General features: G+C 48.3%; 4 protein-coding genes across 7 annotated transcripts; 1 reads left to right on the top strand and 3 right to left on the bottom strand.

The window, feature by feature from the left end:
• Positions 1-1,713: 1,713 nt before the first annotated feature.
• On the bottom strand, positions 1,714-5,749 carry LOC129587293 (uncharacterized). The gene is made up of 8 exons (XM_055480964.1): positions 5,333-5,749; positions 4,925-5,050; positions 4,237-4,548; positions 4,045-4,170; positions 3,826-3,981; positions 3,654-3,764; positions 3,467-3,586; positions 1,714-2,270 (listed from the first exon to the last, which is right to left on the bottom strand). The coding sequence occupies exons 1-8, from the start codon at positions 5,615-5,617 to the stop codon at positions 2,157-2,159; spliced, it is 1,350 nt and encodes a 449-aa protein (XP_055336939.1). The 5' UTR covers positions 5,618-5,749; the 3' UTR covers positions 1,714-2,156.
• A 2,167-nt stretch (positions 5,750-7,916) lies between these two features.
• On the bottom strand, positions 7,917-10,368 carry LOC129587349 (uncharacterized). Of its 4 annotated transcripts, none has more exons than XR_008690354.1 (4): positions 10,139-10,368; positions 9,222-9,757; positions 9,111-9,157; positions 7,917-8,958 (listed from the first exon to the last, which is right to left on the bottom strand). XR_008690354.1 is itself a non-coding variant. In XM_055481058.1 (4 exons), exons 2-4 carry the CDS (start codon positions 9,572-9,574, stop codon positions 8,956-8,958), a joined length of 399 nt encoding a protein of 132 aa, XP_055337033.1. In that variant the 5' UTR covers positions 9,575-9,757; positions 10,139-10,368; the 3' UTR covers positions 7,917-8,955. The 4 variants fall into 4 exon arrangements, 2 of the variants coding, with proteins under 2 accessions (XP_055337033.1, XP_055337032.1); XM_055481058.1 differs by having other exon boundaries at positions 9,226-9,757; XR_008690353.1 differs by having other exon boundaries at positions 7,917-9,157; positions 10,139-10,367.
• Positions 10,369-10,664: 296 nt separating this feature from the next.
• LOC129587369 (uncharacterized) lies at positions 10,665-12,100 on the top strand. The gene is made up of 3 exons (XM_055481084.1): positions 10,665-10,829; positions 10,920-11,121; positions 11,186-12,100. The coding sequence occupies exons 1-3, from the start codon at positions 10,779-10,781 to the stop codon at positions 11,935-11,937; spliced, it is 1,005 nt and encodes a 334-aa protein (XP_055337059.1). The 5' UTR covers positions 10,665-10,778; the 3' UTR covers positions 11,938-12,100.
• A 1,481-nt stretch (positions 12,101-13,581) lies between these two features.
• LOC129587221 (membrane metallo-endopeptidase-like 1) lies at positions 13,582-21,154 on the bottom strand. Its single transcript, XM_055480845.1, has 24 exons — positions 19,819-21,154; positions 19,666-19,734; positions 19,480-19,560; positions 18,937-19,038; positions 18,675-18,734; positions 18,511-18,594; positions 18,234-18,391; positions 17,854-17,885; positions 17,616-17,740; positions 17,381-17,445; positions 17,178-17,264; positions 16,845-16,969; positions 16,549-16,771; positions 16,364-16,462; positions 16,162-16,239; positions 15,822-15,925; positions 15,548-15,606; positions 15,255-15,323; positions 15,041-15,091; positions 14,794-14,924; positions 14,592-14,656; positions 14,368-14,464; positions 14,074-14,178; positions 13,582-13,986 (listed from the first exon to the last, which is right to left on the bottom strand). Exons 1-24 carry the CDS (start codon positions 20,444-20,446, stop codon positions 13,915-13,917), a joined length of 2,769 nt encoding a protein of 922 aa, XP_055336820.1. The 5' UTR covers positions 20,447-21,154; the 3' UTR covers positions 13,582-13,914.
• Positions 21,155-22,033: the final 879 nt, after the last annotated feature.

Raw genomic sequence — 22,033 nt, 5'->3', positions numbered from 1 at the left:
TAAATTGGTGAAACGGCACATTGACTATTTGACATACAGCGGTGCGTGAAGATTATTCAAAGGTCATTTAATTGTGCAGTTTTCTCACAAGCCAGCGGAAAGTGTACATACATTACACTGCCAGTAATTTGTTTATGATAAGACGGTTTTGGCGATATCCTGGCGGCTGATCGAAACGCGAACTGCAGACGCGCAGCTTCACGGGCGCATTAGAAAAACAAAGAGAAGATAGCGAGTAATTACAGAAAGAACGCCTGCATCGGCGCTGTGTGACTATGCATTCTCTCAAGCACGGTTCAGTTCTCAGGGGTCAGCAAACTGAGGACTGAGGCAGTAGAAAAAGGCACAGACAAGGCATTTATGGCGTCTCTAGGATTTTTGTCTAGCAAAGGCTGGCTAGCACTACCAGATCTGGCATTTGCGGGGCGGATTCATCGGGCTGGTGTTGGGACAGTGGAAGGCGTCGGCGAATTCCTGCGAGAGAGTGCAGTGACAACAGTGCAATGCCGGTTGAGTGCTGCGGGTGTAGCAGTTGACGGTTACAGCTTAAGCAGCGCTTACGTGCACGTTCTCAACGCTCTCCCTGCACCAAGTCTCCATACATTCTTGCGTGACGATGAAGTAAGAATTGGCGTCGCATTACGGTTCGGACTTCCTGTGGTTGAAGAGCACGACTGTGTCAATTGTGCTAGCCACGTGGAAACTAACGGCCACCACGGGCTGTCATGTTCCAGTAGCAAGGACGATGGTCCCGGCATCTCGAACTGAACAACATTGCTAAACGCAGCTGGGAAACGGCGGGCTTTCCTGTCAGAATGAGCCATCGGGATTGTCAGACAAGGATAACAAGCGACCGGACGGCATGACACTGATACCCGTGCGTGACGGAAAGGCGGTAGTGTGGGACGCCACCTGCTGGGACACCGTGGCTACCTCGCACGTAAAAAGCCAGCTCAAAGAAGTCAGGTAACGTGGCACGGCTGGCGGAAGACTTTAAGCGCGGGAAGTACGGATTTTGGAGGATATGGGGTATCTGTTCTACACCCTCGCAGTCGAAACCCTTGGAACTTTTGGTTCGGAATTTGCTGAGATGATACGTTTTGTCGGGAGGAAGATTCGCGATGTGACCGGGGAATCTCGATCTACGGCTTTCCTTAGACAACGTTTTAGTCTCGCTGTTGTTAAAGGAAATGCGGCTGCTGTCTTGGGTACATTAAACGCGCGACCGAAAGTTGGATGTGACAGTAATGACTTTGGTTGTTTTTTCAATGTGTAAATTCAAACTTTTTAATTAGTGTCTTTCGGCGCAGGCTTTTTGTTACGTTTAATTGGCTATTGCCTGAATAAAGAATTAATCAAAGCGTACAACAAAAATTGTTACTGCTTTAAAATACAAAAAACTGATGGTACACAAGTTATCCGGTTATATTGCTCAGAACGGGCTGCGGCTTCGGGCTACCGTACTTGCTGACCAACCATACAGTCGGTACTCGTACAGTGGAAATAGAAGGACCAGTGATAGTAACAAATTCCGCAGATTTCGAATTTAATTGCGCATTACGAGCTGATTTAACAGATGGACAAATGGCCGCATTTCATAATTCATACCGTGTTATTACGGTATGCTTCTCCTTTCAGAGTGGCGTCACTCGCCGTCATATATAACAAACAGAACCAATAATAATGATACAAAATACCACGGCGTACTAGAAGTTGTTTTTCGAATAATTATTATTTCTTGGGTAAAGTGCAGTAATGCTACTGTAGAGCAAAAAAATTGTTGCCTTTATACAAAGGTTCATACAAAAAAAAATAATCATCAGAAAATAAGCTCAAAAACTGCCGGAAATACTTACACGAGCCGTCCGCGAATTAATGAAACAGCGAGAAACTGAAACTGGAAAACTTAAAGAGTTGCGAACAGGGAACGGGCGGACAGTCTGTCGTAACTCGTAAATGAAGAACAGAAAACTACCATTCACAAACTATAGGAACAGAATTCTATGCGGCACATCAGTTTCTAGGCCGGGAGACAGATTCGCTAGGAGATGACGTTGCTTATCCGGAAGCACAGACGAGCAAAAACAGCGCCACTGCGAAAGCACAGTGCGCCCTATGCAATATCACTGCGCATTCCAACAGCCGCGGCGCCGGCTTCAGTTGACTGTGGCCTCTTGGACATTCCACTCGTCCTCGTGGTCAGCGCCCACGTGCCAAACCATGTATTTCCGCGCCGACTCCGCCTGACCCATGAACATCTCCTCGCAGTTCTGAAAAGCCCACGTAAGTAAGATTATCCTCACGGCCAAAACAAGCGTGCTGGGTGCTGAATTTAATCGCACAGCGCATTATACCGCCAACTTTACACCAAGCAACTAACCCGAAAAAAGGATAATACACAATTCTAAATACAATTAAAACATCGTACTGTGATCTCGCTGCTACAGAACGACGTTGGTTGAACTCGGCTCTATTCAGGCCCGGGGCAATTCCATTAGCCTGATAAAACAGGTACTGATAAAATAGTCTGATAAATCAGCTAGTACAGTACTTGTACTAGCTGTATTTAGCTTTATTTCCAAGGCCGTATTAACTGTTTCCGTCTGATGAGGTTCTCCCTAGTAATCAGCATCTTTCCAATCCTCAGAAGGCTCTAAATTTTTACAACACATCGAATCGCCCCAGAGTAAGAAATTCGAATTCAAAATCGCAGAAAGCCAACGCAGACATGATGGCGGACTTGGATCAAAAGGTCAGCATGCGCCGTACAGATACGCAGTACCTGCGCCTAGTCTCGAATCGATTCGGCATTGTTTTCTCAATAACTGTCGACGTTGTTTTGTTATATCGCGCGCGCGCGCGCCAGCGTCGCAGATTGCATTGATTCGGATGCAATCAATGGATGTCAGTGCGCGCAACGGGGTAGGAGATAGCTATCGAGAAAACACTGCTTTGAATTTTGAGTCAATTTTCGATAAAAGATGGTTGCGGAATCATACAGACACGCATGGACCTAACCGCACCGTGTTCTAAATAACGCTTAAAAGGAGACATTTTGATCAAATTGATTTCTCAGGAAATCTCTTAACCGCAATCCTTACTTCGGGACAATTTGGATTTTTAAAAGAAAACAATGGAAATTTCTGAAAGAGTCTAACGATACCAAGCACAAAGTGATCAGAAAGGAAAAGGGTCGGGAAAGCGCCTTGTTAGGAAAAGTATTGTATCTGTGAGTAAACTAGTACTGTACCAAGCTGAATCTTTAAGGGTGCGTCTCCAATTCAAAGCGAATCTAGCTTTGGTACGGCTGCTCAACCGCACGACGTGGCTGTATGCAGTGGCCACGCCTACAGATACGGTACGCGAAGCCACCTCGCGAGGTGGAGTTGCTGTATCGCAACAAGATTCGCTTCGAATTCGGGACGAGGCCTTATAAGAGAAATAGAAAAACTAAAACCACACTCACCGCGACAGGACACGTGTAACAATGCAGAAACAGTTGACTGTCATCGTCATCCTGCTGATCGTTGGCGAGGGCCGCTCCAATGCAGGCGGTCGGGATGCTGTCCTCCAGATCCTTCCGCTTCTACACAAACCCAATTAAACAATTACAACGGCACTGACTGGGCGCTAAGGGAACAGTTCCGCACAACCTTCTTCGCGGCCTCCGAATAATCTCTCCTGGGTCCCAGCAACTCGGGGTGCACGGCCTTGACGTGGGATTCCATCTGGTGCTCACAGCCCAGCACAATTTCCCGGCATTTCTGCAAATCCGACCGTGTAGTACTGTGTGCACTCCGTCCTATAACACTGCTGTGCTCTTACCGGCGCAGGGCATTTATGGTACAAACTGGTGCGCATGTCCAGTCGGGATCGATGCTCCGTCCACACGTGGGTATGCACGCCGGAAGCGGCGTGTGGAGGGCGGAACTTGCGTCGGCTGCAGGGGTCAATGTTGCAGATGTACATGATTTCGCCCTCCTGCACGCAACAACGGAATGATTACTTCGAAGACACTAACAGCCAACACGCTGCGCCACCCACCTCGCTGATTTTCGTGGGAATGACGACCTTGTCCGGGATGATCTGGCTGGGGAAGAGCTCCTCCTTGCGGCGCGTCCAGCCCGGGAAGAACAGGCGGCGGGTGCGCCGCATGAACGTCTCGTGTTTCTGCCAGTGATAAGCCAAATTCACCGGTTAAACCGTAACAACATATTCCAACCCGACGCGCACTACCTGCACGAGCTGCGGATCGTCTTCCTCACTGTCAGCCGCCACCAGAGCATCCGTCACCGCGGCGTAGTACTTCCGGTGGTACTTCCCCAGATGCTCCCGCATATGTACTTGGCCAGGATCGAAGCGCACCACCGGGCAGCTCTGCTGGCCGTTGAACTTGGCCGGACACGGACACACAAAATTCAAGATGACGTTGCGCAGATCGTGTTTGGCCTGCAGATGCGCCTTCAGGATGTACGGGGCCGTCGCGCGGAAGTCTTTGCAAGCCTCCGTCTGCTCGGCGTACGGACACGGCAGCGGATCCAGCATGAACTGCGGTGAAAGATTAGCGATGACAAAAATGTGGAAATTAGACATCCTGTCTGCGGATCAAACATTTGTGAAAATTGTATACTACGTACAGGTCGGAGACTGTACAACAGCAACCCAGCACAGCGCATCGGATGCAATCATGCAAATTGCTCGAACAGGGAAGCGCCTGTTTACGCTCATGCAATTCATCGAGATGTCTATTGTAGATAATCTACAGTACCTACTTTTTGGGCGAGCATTATACTGCAGCCCACAATACAAATCTTCGAGTCACCGTACAGCTAGCGCATCGAAGATCTGTTATCGTAGGTTGCAGTATAAAGCTCGACCACAGGTCCACAGTTACAGTTGGATACCATTCAACTTCCACGCTTACACTGACAGTGCCCATGACGAGCACGTGGTCCGCAATTTTGGAAGCCCGCACGACGATTTTGTCGCGGATGCTCATGTTCAGCTTCTTCGCCTTGTAGTCGGGTCTCTTCAAGGCGTCACAGAATTTCTGCAATAACAGTTATATCAATAACGCTTTACAATGTTTGTACTAAGTCCTAAGATGACAGAAACCCAGTTTTCAAGAATCGCACATGGAAACCCTAAACAGCCACGAAATCGCTGCTTAAGGATGAAAAGTGGAATGTTACAGTATTCTTGCCGAATCTTTGCGACGCTGTCCATCTCACTTAAGCTGAACGAAGTTACAGGGTTACTCCAATATTTAAAAAGTCACAAAGACAAAGGGGATAACAAATCATAATTAATTAATCATCGGTGTATTCTTAACCTCCATGTCTGCCGAGACATTCTTTACGTGCTTCGCACATCCCCAGTTTTGTTCCAATACTTTCTCCTCTTCGATAACAGTCTGTTGGAGATTTTTCTTCCCCTGGCTGGTGTCCGGCGATGACTTGGCTGATGAGGAACCGTAATCGCTGTGAGCTGCTCGGTCGACGGCAGCGTCGCTTGGCGAAACGCAGGTGCGCGCTTCTTCTCCGATTCCCTGATCAGTGTGATCATCAGCGTCCTCCGCAGACGGCAACACAGTCGCCGAATCGGATATGGCGTCCATAACTCTTTAGGCTGATTTTTACACCAACAAAACAGTGATAGTACCACTCTGGAACGAGCAGAAACAAACAAGAAATTGTGAATGCAATTTATCGAAATTTCAGCTCTGCACAGTGCACACTGCTCTGCAACTGCAACACGCATGGATCATGGCCCATCAGCCCAGCCCATGGCGGATGAATTTGAGATGATTCATGCTAACGGAATGACTACACGCCCCCCGGTGCGGCAGGTTCCTTTAGTTACCGCCCACCGGCGTAGATAGAATCTGATATTTTACTACTGTACGGTACTTTAGAGTTATTGAACAGTGACGGGAATGCGAAAACAAGCTGCCGTTTGAGTGCAAATTTCAAGTTGCAGCGTTGATTCAATATACGCCCAGCTTTTTCAAAGCAGCTTCAATTTTGTAGAAGCAGGCAATTCTACTTAAAAAAACCCTGTGCGTATGAGAAAATCCAAAGGAACCTGCACGGTAAAGTTGTAAATTCAAACGGCGATATTCGTAATTGCAAGACGGTAGTAGGTGAGCAATGACACAAACACAATCTGAATTTCGGACATGTTCGGCAACAACCCCCAGCGTCCCCCCACACCCCAAAACGATGTTGCCAAAATTTTAAGTTTTTGGCAACATCACAAGCTGCTTGCCAGAGCCATGCTGCCGAGCAAGACATGATTCCAAACGGGACGAAAAAGGCTAGCCAATCACAATCGTTCAGTGACGTCATGAATCTTTAATTTCCGCCGGCAGCATCAAAAACATTTTTCGCTAGCAGCACGCCCTGAGTTTTCGCATTCGCATCAGTTTATTCAGACTTTAAGAATACTTCTGATTGTTTTATTAGGCCTGCGCTGAAAGTCTGAGTCTGAATCTGATTCTGTATGCTAAAAGTCTGAGTCTGAATATTAAAAGTCTGATTCTGATTCCTGGAACTCTGAATCTGAATACCAAACCGAATCTGAATAATAAGACACCTAGGTCTGGCAGGTGAGTCATAAGAATTATAATGCAGTTGCAGACAATAATTAAAAGCTCTGGTGATAACAGCTATCTATACGAGCAATTATACATTGTAAATTGGTATTAGGCGGTACACGGGGCGCCTGACAGAGACGTTATGAATACGTTTGTGCGGTAAAAAAATATTGTTTTGCGTCCAGTGTAGGATAAGATAGCCCGTAATTCTTCTGAATTTACCGAACGAGCCTGTGCCAGCATAATATACGCCCATGTAAATGCGCTGTTATGTTGCATATATGCAACATAACAGCGCAATTACTATATAGTGTGCATAGAGTAAGGGGAATACACATACGCAACACTTACAAGTTCCATTTATTCGTATAAAGTGTTAACAGCAATACAGAGTACATACGAAATTTTAAAGGTCACATAGTTGTTGGCCGTTTGCGCAAAGTACCACAAAAAAAAGAATGACGAGGCGCGTTAAAAAACAATCACAGTACTGTAAGTACTTCCAGATCTAATGTAGAAGGCAAACCGATGGAATATGCCTTGCGGTTCAGCGTGAAACTGCGCGATACTTTAATCGGTTAATCAGGTGCCGTTGATGGACTGAATCACTGAATGAATGAATTTTCAGTCTTTTCCGCATACTGATTTGGTGGTTCAACTTGTGATGGCTACCGTACGTTGACATCTGCGATAAAGTGCAGCAATTCCAAAATTCTGTCAAAACCAGTATATCTATTTGGTATACTGTAAATTGATCAGTTCAGACCAGCTTTACTGGATTACTAATTTTGTTTTATCAATTATTTTATGGATAGCCGGCAAAGCTATGTATTTAAACAGCAAAATTGGAAACATCGATCAACATGTAAGAAAAATGCAGTTAACAAATAACTGATACAGGTTCTTTCAAAAGGAAAGCCTAATATGTAAGCTCAGGAAGTACTGTAGCACCGTACAACTACGTTTGCACTTTGCAGCAGATTAAGTCGGAAATGGAACGTATAATTACCGCATATACGGGTATTCCCATAATTCTATGCACAGTATGCAACATAAAAGCACATTTACATGGCCATATATTATGCTGGCACAGGCTCGTTCGATAAATTCAGAGGAATTACCGGCTATCTGATCATACACTGGACGCAAAACAATACTTTTTTACCGCACAAACGTCTTCGTAATGTCTCTGTCCTGCGCCCCATGCTGTTGTTCACGAGCAGTTCCCACCGCCTACAGTAATAATACTAATCTATAATTACTTGCATAAATAAGCGTTGTTTATACAAGCCATTAATTATTGTCTTGACACAACTGCATTATAATTTTAATTAGAGACTCGCGTCGTCACCTGCCAGATCCAGGTGTCTTATTATTTAGATTCAGAGTTTGGTATTCAGATTCAGAGTTCCAGGAATCAGAATCAGACTTTTAATATTCAGACTCATACTTTTAGCATTCAGAATCAGACTCAGACTTTCAGCGCAGGCCGTTTTATTATGCTTGTTCTGATTGGATTGGTATGTAGCAGGAGAATCATCAATGTGCGTGCGCTTTGCAGACGTGTGACAAAGTCGTCAGCCGTTCCCGGGCTAGATGCCGCATTCCATCGTTAGATTTCGCCGCTGATCCGCTGTTGCAGAAATTCTGTGGCCCGGTTTCATATTGGATTTTCTGTGACTTCTGTCCCACTGTTTTTATCATTTTTCGGTTCGGGTATTTACAAACAGTTAGAGAAAGCCCGATCGTCTCGAGAAGTCAAAGAGCGTTTTCACATTCACGGGATAGCACAAAAGAAAACTGCCTAGTGCTCACCCTCTTTGCGACTATCTGCATTAGTTGTATACATACAAAGTGCTTAAGAGCATTTTTCAACACCAGCACAAAAACAATTAATTCGGCATTGGCAAGAAACAACCGCAAACGCAAAAGGACTTCCAGGAGCCGTCCGCCGACAAAGTTGGGCAAAGGGTGGCGAGAAGGGCCGTCTACCAACTGGTTGATTGTTTTGTGGCGTAGTGCAGTGGCACTGACGTCACGAGAATGTGCTGTCCTTTAGTGACCTGTGTGTTTTGTCCGACTGCATGACAACTGCGATAGCAGCATGCCCTTGTTGTCCTGTTGACAACAATCAGTTGGTTGTTTGCGCCCTCAGTGGCGGTTCATAATGAATGTATTATGCCGCCACATCAAGTCGTAACAGTTTTGTTTACTTTAATTTCTGCCGTAAATAATGAAGCGAAAAGCACATTTACAGATTACAGAAGCAGACATATCGGCACAGCACGTGCTTCGTCAGACGCACGGATTCGCGAGATGGCGTCGCTCCGCCGGAAGCACTGCCGAGTCACCACGGAGCATCACTGCGAAAGCACAGGACAATGGTAGTGTGCGAACCGAAAGCACCGAATGTGTCACCTCCTGGGCCAGCCGCACGGCCAACTGGCCAGCAACGTCTCACGCAGGTGACCTTAATAACGTACTTGGATAGGAACATTTGTACCATCCCACGTACCGCTTGCCGGGGGGAACGGGAATGCGGTCCTCTAGCGCTTTCAGCTTCTGCAACACACACCGGCGGTCACTCTTATACTGGACGATACATAGACTGACTGGTTAGCCCTACCAACCCGTGGCGCTTCCTGCGAGCAGCTGACGGCGTTCTACAATGTTGCTTGCCATGTTGTGAGGTGCATAAACCGGTTCAAGATTAGAGTCCAAAGCACAAGCTGGACGATGAATGGCAGATGCCGCGCCGTAAACACTGCGAGGTGTTCGGTCTGTGAGGCCGACGGTAGTCGGTAATCGGTATTGACAGGCGAAGCCCCGATCGACTCTGCTGCCACTGCTGGTGGCCACCGCCACCGGCAGACTGCGCTGGATGATCTCGTCGATCTGGCGTTGCGCTTGCGCAGGTGTTCCGCCGTCAGCTTCTTCCCGGAGGCCGTCTTCCCAGGGGGAGCGCGCCCCCGCCGCCATACTGTGCAGTCCCCGGTCCCGCTCCCCCTCCACACACGGAGAGGGCCACCGCCAGCGGCATATGCCATTGGATGATCTCGAACACGAGCTCTTCCCTGTGTTGGCAGTGGGATGTTGATTTTCACTTTGCGGGCTGTATCGTCTGGTCTCACCACACAGCGGCAAATTTGCGCAGCACAGTTTCTGCAATCAAATCTTAGAATCTTTATATTATTTTACTTGGATATTTATATGCTTAAATACCGATATTTTTTGAACATTTCTGGGAGTAGACGAGTAGTTACCGCTTCCATAAATGGTAAAAAACAGATGCAACACAAAACTGGACGCACAGAGACGCGAGGTTCCCCGTGGTTATTCAACCATTGTAAAGCATTACGACACCGCAACTTCTATCAACAAGGCTCTATCGTTTAAAAAGAAGGTTCATCCACGTTAGCAAAACAATTCTTCGTCATGAATGTAGAAGGAGAGAGCGATGCTGAGCATACAGAGAGCGACTAGTCAGTAGTCACTAACAACAAGCATTCAAACTATATCATCCCCATGCTCCCTTGTCCTTACCAGTGTTTCGTGTCATTCCGATTCCTCATCCTGGTCATCCATACTTTTTCAAAATCCTCCGAGAAACTGCATTGAATATATATTCCGGGGATAACTAAACCAAAAATAGTCATAAGTAAATAATTAAATGAGAGCCAAAGATTGGTACACAAGATACAGAACAGCGTAGGCCAATAACAAATTATCTTGTGAAAACTCAGTTACGTTCACGGTGACATGTACTGGACTACTGGTTTTGCTGTGACTGTTTTCAACAGTACCGCCCCAAATTTTATTCTTATCCAATGGCCGTGAGCGCCGTTTTCACCTTAGGGGCGAACCGGTCGAAGGGCGCCGAAGCCCGACCGGAATGGAAGTGCAGTGAGCATGCGATCGGTTACGGTCGGAATAAAGCTCGGTCGGTCGGTCGGTCGGCAACAGTTTCGGTCTCGCCATTTCGGGAGCAGATACAGTTAAGTGTTAACTGAGAATCGCAGGTTTTTTTGTACGAGGTGCTGTTTCTCACATTTGACAGTCTTCTCGGAATTAATGTTGGCATTTTTTGAATGATGTTGACAAGTGGTCTCTCTATATGTGTTAGTCGTTTCTGCGTTTAAGAAAATTTTTTTCTTGGGTGTTGCTATCATTAAGTCACTGTCCAATGGATACAGTACGCAACCGTGTGGCACCAGTCGGAAATATTCCTAAACTGGTAAGCTCATGACAGTGGTCTCTGTTTTCCGCAATACAACAACAAATATGGGCAAGCAAAGCGGTTCTACTTGGTACATTTTTATTCCAGGCTCATCCAGGCTATGCCGTGAAAGTGCCGGACAACGCCGGAACATGCTTATTGAGGCTGTCTGATGACGAAAACACTCTTCAGTTGTTAACTTCGGAGTTCGCAAATAGTGTGTTGCCCGTTTTGACTCGAGAGAGAAACAAAACGGAGCCCCACCACTGGATGACGGTTGGCCCAGAAAGCCATTATTCTGATAACAGAGGTAAGCAATAAACACTCAGCAAAGAGCTAATTCCCCTTCTGACAATAGCCTGTTGAACCAATAGGAAGAATGCATCTGGCAATCCATGTTGCACCAAATGGTAAAAAGCAGATTGCTGACTCACTCGTGGTCTGGATCCACGAAAGCAAGCCCGGCTACGTGTGGGTCAATAAGTCAGCAAAAGTCAGCAAAGAGTTTTTAGCTGTTGAAAGTCGACGCAGAGAGGCAGGTGAACAGCTGCTAGAGCGATTTTGCGATCGCAAGCTGTTGAATGCGCTCATTCTGCATGAGTGGAAGTTTTTGTGGGGTTCCTCCGGTGCAGGTGTTAACTGGACCGTTTGGATTATGAAGCCAGATGTTGGAATAATATATCAAGTGTTCTGCCCAACTGCCAATTCAGTGAAACTGCTGCCCATCATGAAAAATGGGCGATACACGTTTTCCCGTCGTTTGTGGAACGTGGACGTCCGGTCTCCGGCCTTGGCTGATTTGCTTGGCTATGCCCATAAAAATATTATGGGCGAGTTGAATAAACTGAAAGTCAAGCCGCAACATGAGCGGGATGCACTCAATAAAAAGGGAGACTTCACGGATGAGCTTGTAGTGGCTCCATTGCCGCTGCCGGACAGAAAGCACAGCGAGACCAATTTTGCTGACCTTGGGAATGAAGAACATCTAGCTAATGCGGATGATCAAATGGACCAGGATGATGATGATTTTCGAAGCGAAGATGGTGATAGTCGGTCTTCGATGGAGGATGACGAAGACGACGAGGAAGCCGAAGCCGACGAACGCCAGTGCGGAATTTTTGCGTAATGTGAACTCTTAAGAGCCGTAATAATGGTCAAGAACGTGGTTCTAACACGTGAGTCACGCCGTTTTACTTGTTTGTTGACACTTGATGTCATTTTTCCTTTATTCTCACACTTTGCAATTTAAGTGCCGATAAGGATCTGAATTCTGCAGATTGAGCAGTAGTCAGCGGTCATAGTCAGTCAAACGGTTAACTATTGTGGATTAAAAATTCCAGTTATTTCCCTGTAATAAAGACTGAAAATTCCAATTATTAGTTTCCTGTAATACGGGTCAACTATGATCAGCGACGTAAATTAATGAATGCGTTAAGATTTGTTCGGCATTCCGCCAGTCAACCCTTCCCTAATGACGAGTATGGTCACTTGTGGGTGAAGCGATTGAGTAACTGCTGTACCCACACTACCCGATCCCGTGCACAGATAATAAGATAGGGGGATTTTCTTACTTCACTTCTGCCGAACGAGTGTGAAACCAAGTATGACTGCATAAGAGACAACAGTAATTAAGTAACGTGGAGTACGTACAAAGTAGTTAAAGACTAAATGACTAAATTTATAAAATCAGCGCAGTCAAACGCCTCACGCGAACAGCACGAGAGTAAAAAAAGAGGTTAATAGCGGGTCAAAACCAGAGTGATCATGACGAACACGGCGGCGTACGGCGCTCGGCTTGCGGCTAGGGATGCGTTGTTGATGACGAGGTGTTAGCCGGTGATGGCGTTGAGGCGCTGCAGCAAGTCCCGCTTGCCGGCCAGTTGCCGCTGATATCCGTCTGAAGGTTGCATGTGGGAGTGGAAGCTCTAGTTGGCGCTGACCACAGCGCGGCTGTACTTGCTGACGAGACCCGCAAATGTCGTGCCTGTGTGTCCATGATCTGTCCCAAATATCATCTCTTGTTCAGATTATTCTAAGCATGTTCAGCACATGGTTGCGCTCACCAGCATGTCCACACGGTACGGGGAGGTCAAATACGGCAACACTGCCGGCGAAGTACTGCCGCTGGCCGGCTTCGTCGGCGGCTAACCATCCCGTTGAAGCCCGGGATGCCGGCGAGGGAGGGAGGGATGTGGATGCGCGCATTTGCAACGGTGCATACGTGGACGGACGGCCACCGCCGACATCCCCCGGCAGTCAACCATAGCCACATAAATTATTGTAATTGCGTGATCTATATTACTACCTTAATTTACTAATAAATTTACTTACTTGCTTAAAATATAGAAGTTGGTCGGCCTGCATTTTGTACCCGGCTGTAGGTGACAATTCAGTAATATCTTTCCGGCATATTCAAAACAATTTCGCATGATATAACCGGCACCAAAGAACGTATCACCGTGTACGAATACTAACATTCTGATTTTTACACATTTTGTGGAGATGACCTATTGGATCCGCTGCGTCGGTTACATATCGATACATGTCATCGGTTACATGTCATCGATACTATGGACGAACCCCCAAACTCCCATTAAAGTCATTGCTGAGGTGTTCGCGGAGTCTGTCTTAAATATCAAGTTTAAACTACTATGTACTATGTACTTACTCGGAAGTCGTAGGTCGCTAGCTTGCTAGTTATTGTAAATTGGTGAAACGGCACATTGACTATTTGACATACAGCGGTGCGTGAAGATTATTCAAAGGTCATTTAATTGTGCAGTTTTCTCACAAGCCAGCGGAAAGTGTACATACATTACACTGCCAGTAATTTGTTTATGATAAGACGGTTTTGGCGATATCCTGGCGGCTGATCGAAACGCGAACTGCAGACGCGCAGCTTCACGGGCGCATTAGAAAAACGAAGAGATAATAGCGGGTAATTACAGAAACAACGCCTCGGCGCTGTGTGACTATGCATTCTCTCAAGCACGGTTCAGTTCTCAGGGGGTCAGCAAACTGAGGACTGAGGCAGTAGAAAAAGGCACAGACAAGGCATTTATGGCGTCTCTAGGATTTTTTGTCTAGCAAAGGCTGGCTAGCACTACCAGATCTGGCATTTGCGGGGCGGATTCATCGGGCTGGTGTTGGGACAGTGGAAGGCGTCGGCGAATTCCTGCGAGAGAGTGCAGTGACAACAGTGCAATGCCGGTTGAGTGCTGCGGGTGTAGCAGTTGACGGTTACAGCTTAAGCAGCGCTTACGTGCATGTTGGAGACGGCGCCGATGACGCGGAAGCGGCCGGGCGGATGGACGCCGGTGCGCAGGCGGAACTGCATGGCTTCCGGCCGCGAGGAGCCGCACCACACCTGGTATACATACATATATATTGATGCGCACGAGTAATTATTGGCATTACTATACAATACATATACTGACGAGTGAATGTCAGCATTATAGCCTGTCGGCAGTGGGTACACCGGTCCAGTCAAGAAAACGCCGGGACTGGCTGACAGACAAGTACAGATACGCAGCGTACTGCCCTGTATACAGTGTACCTGGGCGAAGTTGACGAAGAAGAGCTGGTGCGGCGAGAGGTGGTGCAGGCCGGGCAGCCGCGGCACCTGGTTGTGGCTCAGCCAGCGCACCATCGACCTGTGCCGCAGTTAAAGATTAAAGACAATCCATCGACATGTACAGCACATCATGTACTTGTACATGCGCCGGAAGCACAGCACAACATGACGTTGTACTGTAGAGATACAGATACGTGTACACGTACCGGTAGGCCAGCTTGATGCCGGCGTTGTCGGCGATGTTCTCGCCCTGCGTCTGCATGCCGTTCACCTGCAGCAAGAAGCGCAACTTGTTCGGAAGATGCTTAACGAACATATGCAGCTACGGGACACTGTCCGCGAGGCGTTTCTAGTTTCTACATAACAGCGTGCAGGGGACATGTATTACATGTATTTATAAATACGTACGGTGAGGTTGAGATCGGTGAGCTGGTACTTGTTGTACTGCTCGATGAGGCAGCGCGCCTTCTGCTCAAAGTGCCGCTCCGTCTCCGGCGGCCACCACTGCTCCAGGTTGCCGAATTTGTTGAACTGCCGACCTGAAACAACAGCAGTGTGCCAGTTTGTGCAGCACAAGCTATGTAATCTCAATAATATTTAACCGATGCTCCGACCGCATAGCGCATAGCGGTGCCGCTGCGCATTATATCTTTACCTTTATCGTCAAATCCGTGAGAAATCTCATGTCCAACCACTACTCCGATTCCTGCAGGACAGCCAGCAAGTCAGTGTTGATACTATTCAGTCAGCCCAAATGCCCAGTTGACTGGATTACTGGACCGTACCAACATCTGTTGCTTAAAGTTGCAATACAATCTACTCGTAAGAATCACACTGCACAGCGCATAACAGTTTAATATCACATTTACCTCCAAAGTTCATGGTCATGGGGAAGTGGCTGTTGTAGAAGGGCGGCTGCAGGATGCCGGCGGGGAACACTGCGGATTCACCGACCAAGAAGGCAATGTACGACTTATATATATGTACATATAAATATGTATTAGGCTTTAGCGCTAGCATGGATTACGGATTGCATGCCAACATGTGTTGTACAGACTGCACAACACTGACAGTCCGACACCGATAATTACGACTACTTATTTGAACTGCCAGTCTTGCTACACATACGCAGTATTAAAGAATTTCAAGGATGACCGCTTACTGATTTGGTTTTTGGTGCGACTGTAGAAAGCGTTGACCACTGCCGGCGTCGTCGACCATCTGCAAGAAGGACACGTAGACGCTACGCATCAACCCTGCGCCGCGTCGCGTGCCCCCTAGCCTGTGGGGGCTACATCTGTACAGGCCCAGCCCGCTTAAGTACGGTATAAATATCGGCAGGCTGACGGCTGATGAGTGATGCAATCATGCAGTGGCGACTGGCGCGGGAGGCAAGAAAGGCGTACAATTACAATAATTAATCGACAGATACTGACGTGGAGCGGTTAACTGGCTTCCACAGTTCCTCCCGCTCGCGCGCGGTCAGATAGCGCAGACAGGTCACCACGTTCTCGAAGTACTTCTCCGGGTCAAAGTCAATCTGCAACAGTTAGCCAACACTCCGTTTCTCGCCGTCATACCAGTATGCGTGAAGCATAAAATAATTAACATTCTTTAATTGAAAGTGGGCATCCTATGTTTACTTGTATGAGTGCATGTACTGCCGCCGCCTTCGGTGACGAAAGTTCACAGCGATGAAGATGCCCAGCAATACGGTAAAGATTATTAATGTACAGATACCTATCTGTGTCACTGACTATACAGTACATCACTTACCCCGTCATATTCCTGGTCAAGCTTGGTGCTGTTCTGGATCCAGTCCGGATAGCCAATGTTGTCGATCATGCTGTTCATCTGCAGTAAAGAATAACAGTTGTCACATTACATGTGTTGCATAAATAAGAAACCGGTTGGCGGACGATAAGCGATTAACTGAACTGCCTTCGCTTGGTGACAGCTACATGTACATGCTCATGACCTTTTCCTTGGCCTTGAGCTTGGTCACTCCCTCCATCCAGTCCACCTCGTCGACCAGCTCGATGAAGGACAGTCGCAGTTCGCGGATCATCAGCTGCGCCTGCGCAAGACACAACATCCGCTCGGTTAACTCCTTATAATCAGCTATCAATATACAACGATGTACATATGTATACTAGTACTGACAATCTCCTTGCTGTCCTCCTTGAAGTGCTCCCGGACGAACATGGCGCCGAGCGCCATGCCCAGGTTGTCGTTGACGTACTGCACGCAGACGCGCCAGCGCGGCGACTCCTTGGTGTTGCCCAGCAGCAGATTGCTGAAGACGCGCCGGCGACTGCGGAAGCGCTCGTCCAGGTTGCTGGCGCGGTTCTGCACGATGCGCCAAATTAAATAGTTGGCCAGCGTCCTGTAATGACGCCAGATAGCCAGATACAGAGTAGGTATATATCCCCAGACAGGACAGGGCTCGTATACTGTACCGGGTGGGCGTCTTGTCGAGGAGCTGGCCCAGGCGGACGAAGTAGTCCTTGGCGTAGACCACCAGGCTCTCGTTGGGACTGACGCTGCGGTTCAGCACCACCTCGAAGTACCGCCGCCACTTGATCTGCAACCGCATGTACACCATCACACTTCATTATGGAATTATCAAATATGCAATCACAAAGATGCAGTGCTTTCATAGCTATGTCCAGACTGCAAGATATATATGACTGTAAGCAGTGGATATATACATGATATAACATTATATGCATACGGGTAGACTGCATACGTCCAAAAGACTGCAGATGAGCGGATCAGACCGGCTTACTGACCTGCGGCACCTGGGCCTCCATTTCGCGGATGGTCAGCTTCTCGTAGATGGCCGAGAAGTTGCGCCGGTGCTCCTGGGCGATGGAGATCTGCACACACAGACGCAGAGCTTAATTGGACGTGCTAGATCAACCTCCACGGTGAGTCGCACAACCCGTGGGCAAAGAACAAGCATGCACGGGGCGTCGTTACACGGCGCACGTACATTGGCCAGTTTGACCTCGAAGAGCAGGATCTCCTCCATGTCCGTCATGGCGCGCGTCCGGGCCACTCCCTGCAAGTCAGGAGAACGGCCACGTCAGTCAGAGCCGCGAATGTTGGCAAAGCCGCACATTGTCAGACGAAAGGGCACGAAAGGTCACCGCCTCACTGGTCACCGGTCAGTGCGGACCGGTGTCAGCACGTGCAGGGAATGACTGATCATGAGTGAATGAATGCACTTGCCAGCAGTTCGGCGATGGAGGTCATGAGGCCGAGGTAGGCCAGCCGGTACAGCTGGTTGCTGTCCAGGAAGTACTCGCGCGTCGGCATGCCGAACTCGGCCTGGTCGATCTGCAGCACGTTCCTGACAACAACAACGCCACACCGTTAACACCACAGGCGCGGCGCGGGCACTGACTGGCTAGTTCAGCCAGCAGTACTGTACGTTTCAATTTGCACTGTGACGACACCACTCACCAACTGGAATTCTTTCCGTCCGGCCCAATCCACTGCAGTCAACGACAAACGTTTACAATTACATTACTGATTGGCAATCACCTATTAATAATTGTTCACATTTACAGTAAATATGTATTGTATTGTACATACATTTGCCCACACATACATACATGTTAATAATATATATATATATATTTCCTGTACATGTGAATTATGTGCGATTAAAAATGATGATTATAAATCAATAAGCGTATGATGTACTTATTTATAACAAAGATTGTGAATTATATCGTAAGTGTAGTTAAGATATACACAACTGATAGATGAAATGACTGTAGTAAAGCGACCACTGACATGTACAGCTGCTGTATGAACGACCATGGTCCATGGCCACTTACCAGGGAGATGAGGATGTCGTTGTGCATGTTGCGGAGACGGCCGATGGTCTCCTCGAGGTGGAAGCCGGAGGCGTTCCACTGCTGGTCGATGACGGGCCAGCCGCCCAGGTCCTGCAGGAACCGCAGCAGCGGCTCCGACCCGCGCCGCTCAATGATCTCTGCAAAGCACCGGCACACTTGTACGCTAGCCGTTCCCGCACGCAGTTATCATCTGACCACCTACAGGACTTCCGGTGGGCATAGCTAGGGAAAGTACAGATAGCAGCGCTGAGCATACCCTCGTTGACGCAGGACTGGTAGAGCTTCTTGGCCTTGGCGCTGGCCTTGCTGTCCGACGCGGCGATGGGCCGTTCCAGCAGACCTGCATATACGAAGGGGCTTTAGGGACGCGATGGCGCAACGCGGGATCAGCATGCACACACAGCGAGCGACCGGACCTACCGCGGACGATGACGTCCAGGTGGTCGCGCATCTTGGTGAAGGTGTCGTAGGAGCTCTTGTCTGCAATCGTGTACACATATACACCATCGCACAATCAAATGTGTGTGATTCGCGACTCGATTAGCGACTCTTAATTATTCTACTCTAGTCTCTAGGCATAGGCGTCACTGCTAGTACGTACAATTAAAGGAATGCAGATGCAGTATAAGCTTACAGTAATTTGCACGTACTGTATTGTATCTATATTAGTACTAGTACGTACCGTCGGGAATGGGGTTGTTCTTGTCCCAGTTGCCGCAGACGTACGAGTAAAAGTCCTCGCAGGGATCCTTCCGCAGATCCATCGACTGCAGCAGAGTGGCCGCTATAAACACGGTAAAACAGCCACAATACAGATACACTCCACGTTTCCGCTTCACAACGCATAATTACACGTCAACGCCACGCCGCTGTATCACACTCTTTGGCGTTTAATATACCGCCTTACTTAGCCAAGCGTATTTATGGTCAGACCACATAATTATTATTTGGACAGCGGACAGTACGCAGTTATTCGCCTGCGTATATAGTATTACCAGATACACTGGAAGCTACCATGACCTTTACCATCCTCATGGTCAAGGTCAGCAGTGGCGTCACAAATGAATAAATAAGTTGCCATTGTTAGAACATATTTTTAAATAATCCGTTAACAAAACGATATTAATCAGTATGTACAAGAATCATCATCATCTCTTAGACCGACCACTTATGACATGATAGCGAAATATAAATCTGTGGGCCACTCCGACTCGGCCACTCTTACCAATCTCCACGCAGCTGCTGCTGATGCAGATGTCGTTGCAGTCGTCCTGTTTGCGCGCCGTCGCCACCAGCCGCGTCCCGTCTGCAACGTATGACGTCACAGCTAGTACACATCATGTACTGTACAAGGTGTCCGACAGCAACATACCAGCCGATAAGTTAATGGATTAATACTAAACGCACGTACTGTGTGAGGGCTCCAGGTGGGCGATGTTGGGCGGGCCGTCCTTGCAGTTCTTCATGTACTTCTCCGCGCCTGCAACGTGGTCAGCAGCACTACATTTTCACTAACACCAGAGAGTAAGCAATAGCCGACACCGGAAGTCGGCGCTGTGCTTACTGTCTTTGCCCTGACCGAACTCGGCCGCCAGGGCCAGGTCGTGGGCGTCCACGTGCAGATGCTTGTGACCCCCGGCCGGGTGGGGGTCGCTGTCCTTGACGTGCGTCTCCAGGTCGGCGTCGGCGTCGGGCCCGCCCAGCGGCAGATCGTCCGTGTGGCCGTCCTCCTCCCGATCGCGGCTGCGGTCGGTGGGCAGCGGCGCCGACAGTTCACTGCCGGTCAGCGGGAAGTGCGAGCCCAGCCGCGGCTGCAACGGCAGCTCGCCCTCCAACTCCGGCTCCTGGCCGTGCGCCACCCGCACGCCCAGCACATGCTCCACGTCGCTGTCGGCGTCGCGGAAGGCCACGCCCGAGGCCCGCGCCATCAGCGCGTGCAGCGGCATCCTGTCCAAATGGCCGGCCAAGGCCAGGGCGCTGCCGTTCAGCAGGGCGTCCCCCGACAGCGACTCGGCCAGCACCGCCACGGGCAGCGGCCGCATCTCGCGCTCGTAGCCGTGGTGCGCGTAACTGGCGCGGGCCCGCGACTCCGATTCCTCCGGCTGCGGCACGGCGAAACTCGATACGAAGCGGCCAGCAGGCCAACACAGACTGACACAACTGAAGCTGATCAACCACACCCGCAACTCCATCCCTGTGAGATGAGTTATATATCCACGCAACCGGCCCGCGCTGGTCAGTTACTTGGTTCACTCCAGATATGTCAACCGCATGAGCAGTCCATGACTGTAGTCCAATCAACGATTATGAGCAACTGCCGGCGGATGATGCGATCCCACTCAACACAAAAGGATACACGACCGGAAAGCGGCAAGATCTGCAGTAATTAATATTGCTGGCTTGCTGGACATACGTATATAGATATCCGCCACCGTAACAGTCAGCAGCCGCAGCTATGTACAAGCGCCGTTGCACTTCCGCCTCACACAATATATATAATTATGACGATAAGCGTCCACGATTACAAGAAATAATGTAGAACACTTCTATATCAGCGCATGCGTCGTTATATACGCACAAGGATTCCCTCTCGTACAGTATCTGTACTCCAGAAAAATTCACTTTGCGGAGGCAGAAGCGATTAGCCAGCTGACTAAACGCCCGGGCCGTAGATGAAGCAGCACAAGTTCAAGTTGAGGAGGGAGAAAAGTGGGAATTATGAATGAACAGCTTATCGATCTGCAGTACAGCCAAGTCGGAGTAGAGTAACTGCAGATGGACCGGCAGTAGCTGTTTCAGGCAGGTGACTGACTGAGTGCAAACTGCAATGGCGATTCACAGTTAATTGCAGTAATTGTGGCAGTTAGCTAATAACTGTCCTAACCCTAACCATAATCACAAGTCGAATGACTGCACTCACTGAGCTGCGAGCTTTCCTTTGACTGTAACCTCATCTTATCTATCTGCCGATCTCATCGCATCAGGATTCAGGATCAGCCAGCTTAAAGCCTTAACCGATCATCTGTCGATGCTATCGAGTATCGCCAGCGCCAGTCCTGGAAGCCACTTATTAGCCATTCGAGTATCAGTATGTATCTGTACTGCCGGTTAATTTGCAGCGCACACTCCCGGACACTACCGGCAACCGTCTTATGCTTAGCCTTTCTTATGCTTACGCCCTTACGGTTATCGATAACATTGATATAATAATTATTATATACAAGGTAGCCTCGCGCATTCGCGCTCGGCACTTAAGTACTGGAAATTATGAATATTTTCAAATGAGACATAAGCACACAGGAAATTGTAAAAATTTTGGATAATTGGGAAGGTATGGGAAATGTGATTTATTTAAGACTAAGATTGAAATCGTATATAGGGGGAAAAATGTGTCTAGCCGAACCAATCCCTTGTACTTCTGATGTAAGCCAGCTGGTGGTTTACGTTGTGGCTTGACAGTGTTCTATGTAAAGCGCTGCTATTAAGATTAGAGGTACTGATAACAGGTGAGCAGCACTCGTACAACTGCAGGTAAACAGGCTAAAAGTGTATTATAGCCCGGACCTGCCTGGTGCAGTTAATACCACATGTACCGTCAATGCCGCACAGCCTTAATAGCAGCGCTTTACATAAAACGCTGTGCAGCCACAACGTAAACCACCAGCTGGCTTACATCAGAAGTACAAAGGATTGGTTCGGCTAGACACATTTTTCCCCCTATATACGCTTTTGTAGTCGTATTTCATAAGACGTAATAACGTTCTAAGGTTTAATTTTTT

This window comes from Paramacrobiotus metropolitanus, unplaced genomic scaffold (assembly GCF_019649055.1).
Source record: "Paramacrobiotus metropolitanus isolate TYO unplaced genomic scaffold, Prichtersi_v1.0 Parri_scaffold0000024, whole genome shotgun sequence".
Lineage (NCBI taxonomy): Eukaryota > Metazoa > Tardigrada > Eutardigrada > Parachela > Macrobiotidae > Paramacrobiotus > Paramacrobiotus metropolitanus.
This window is presented reverse-complemented; position numbering and strand designations above follow the sequence as displayed.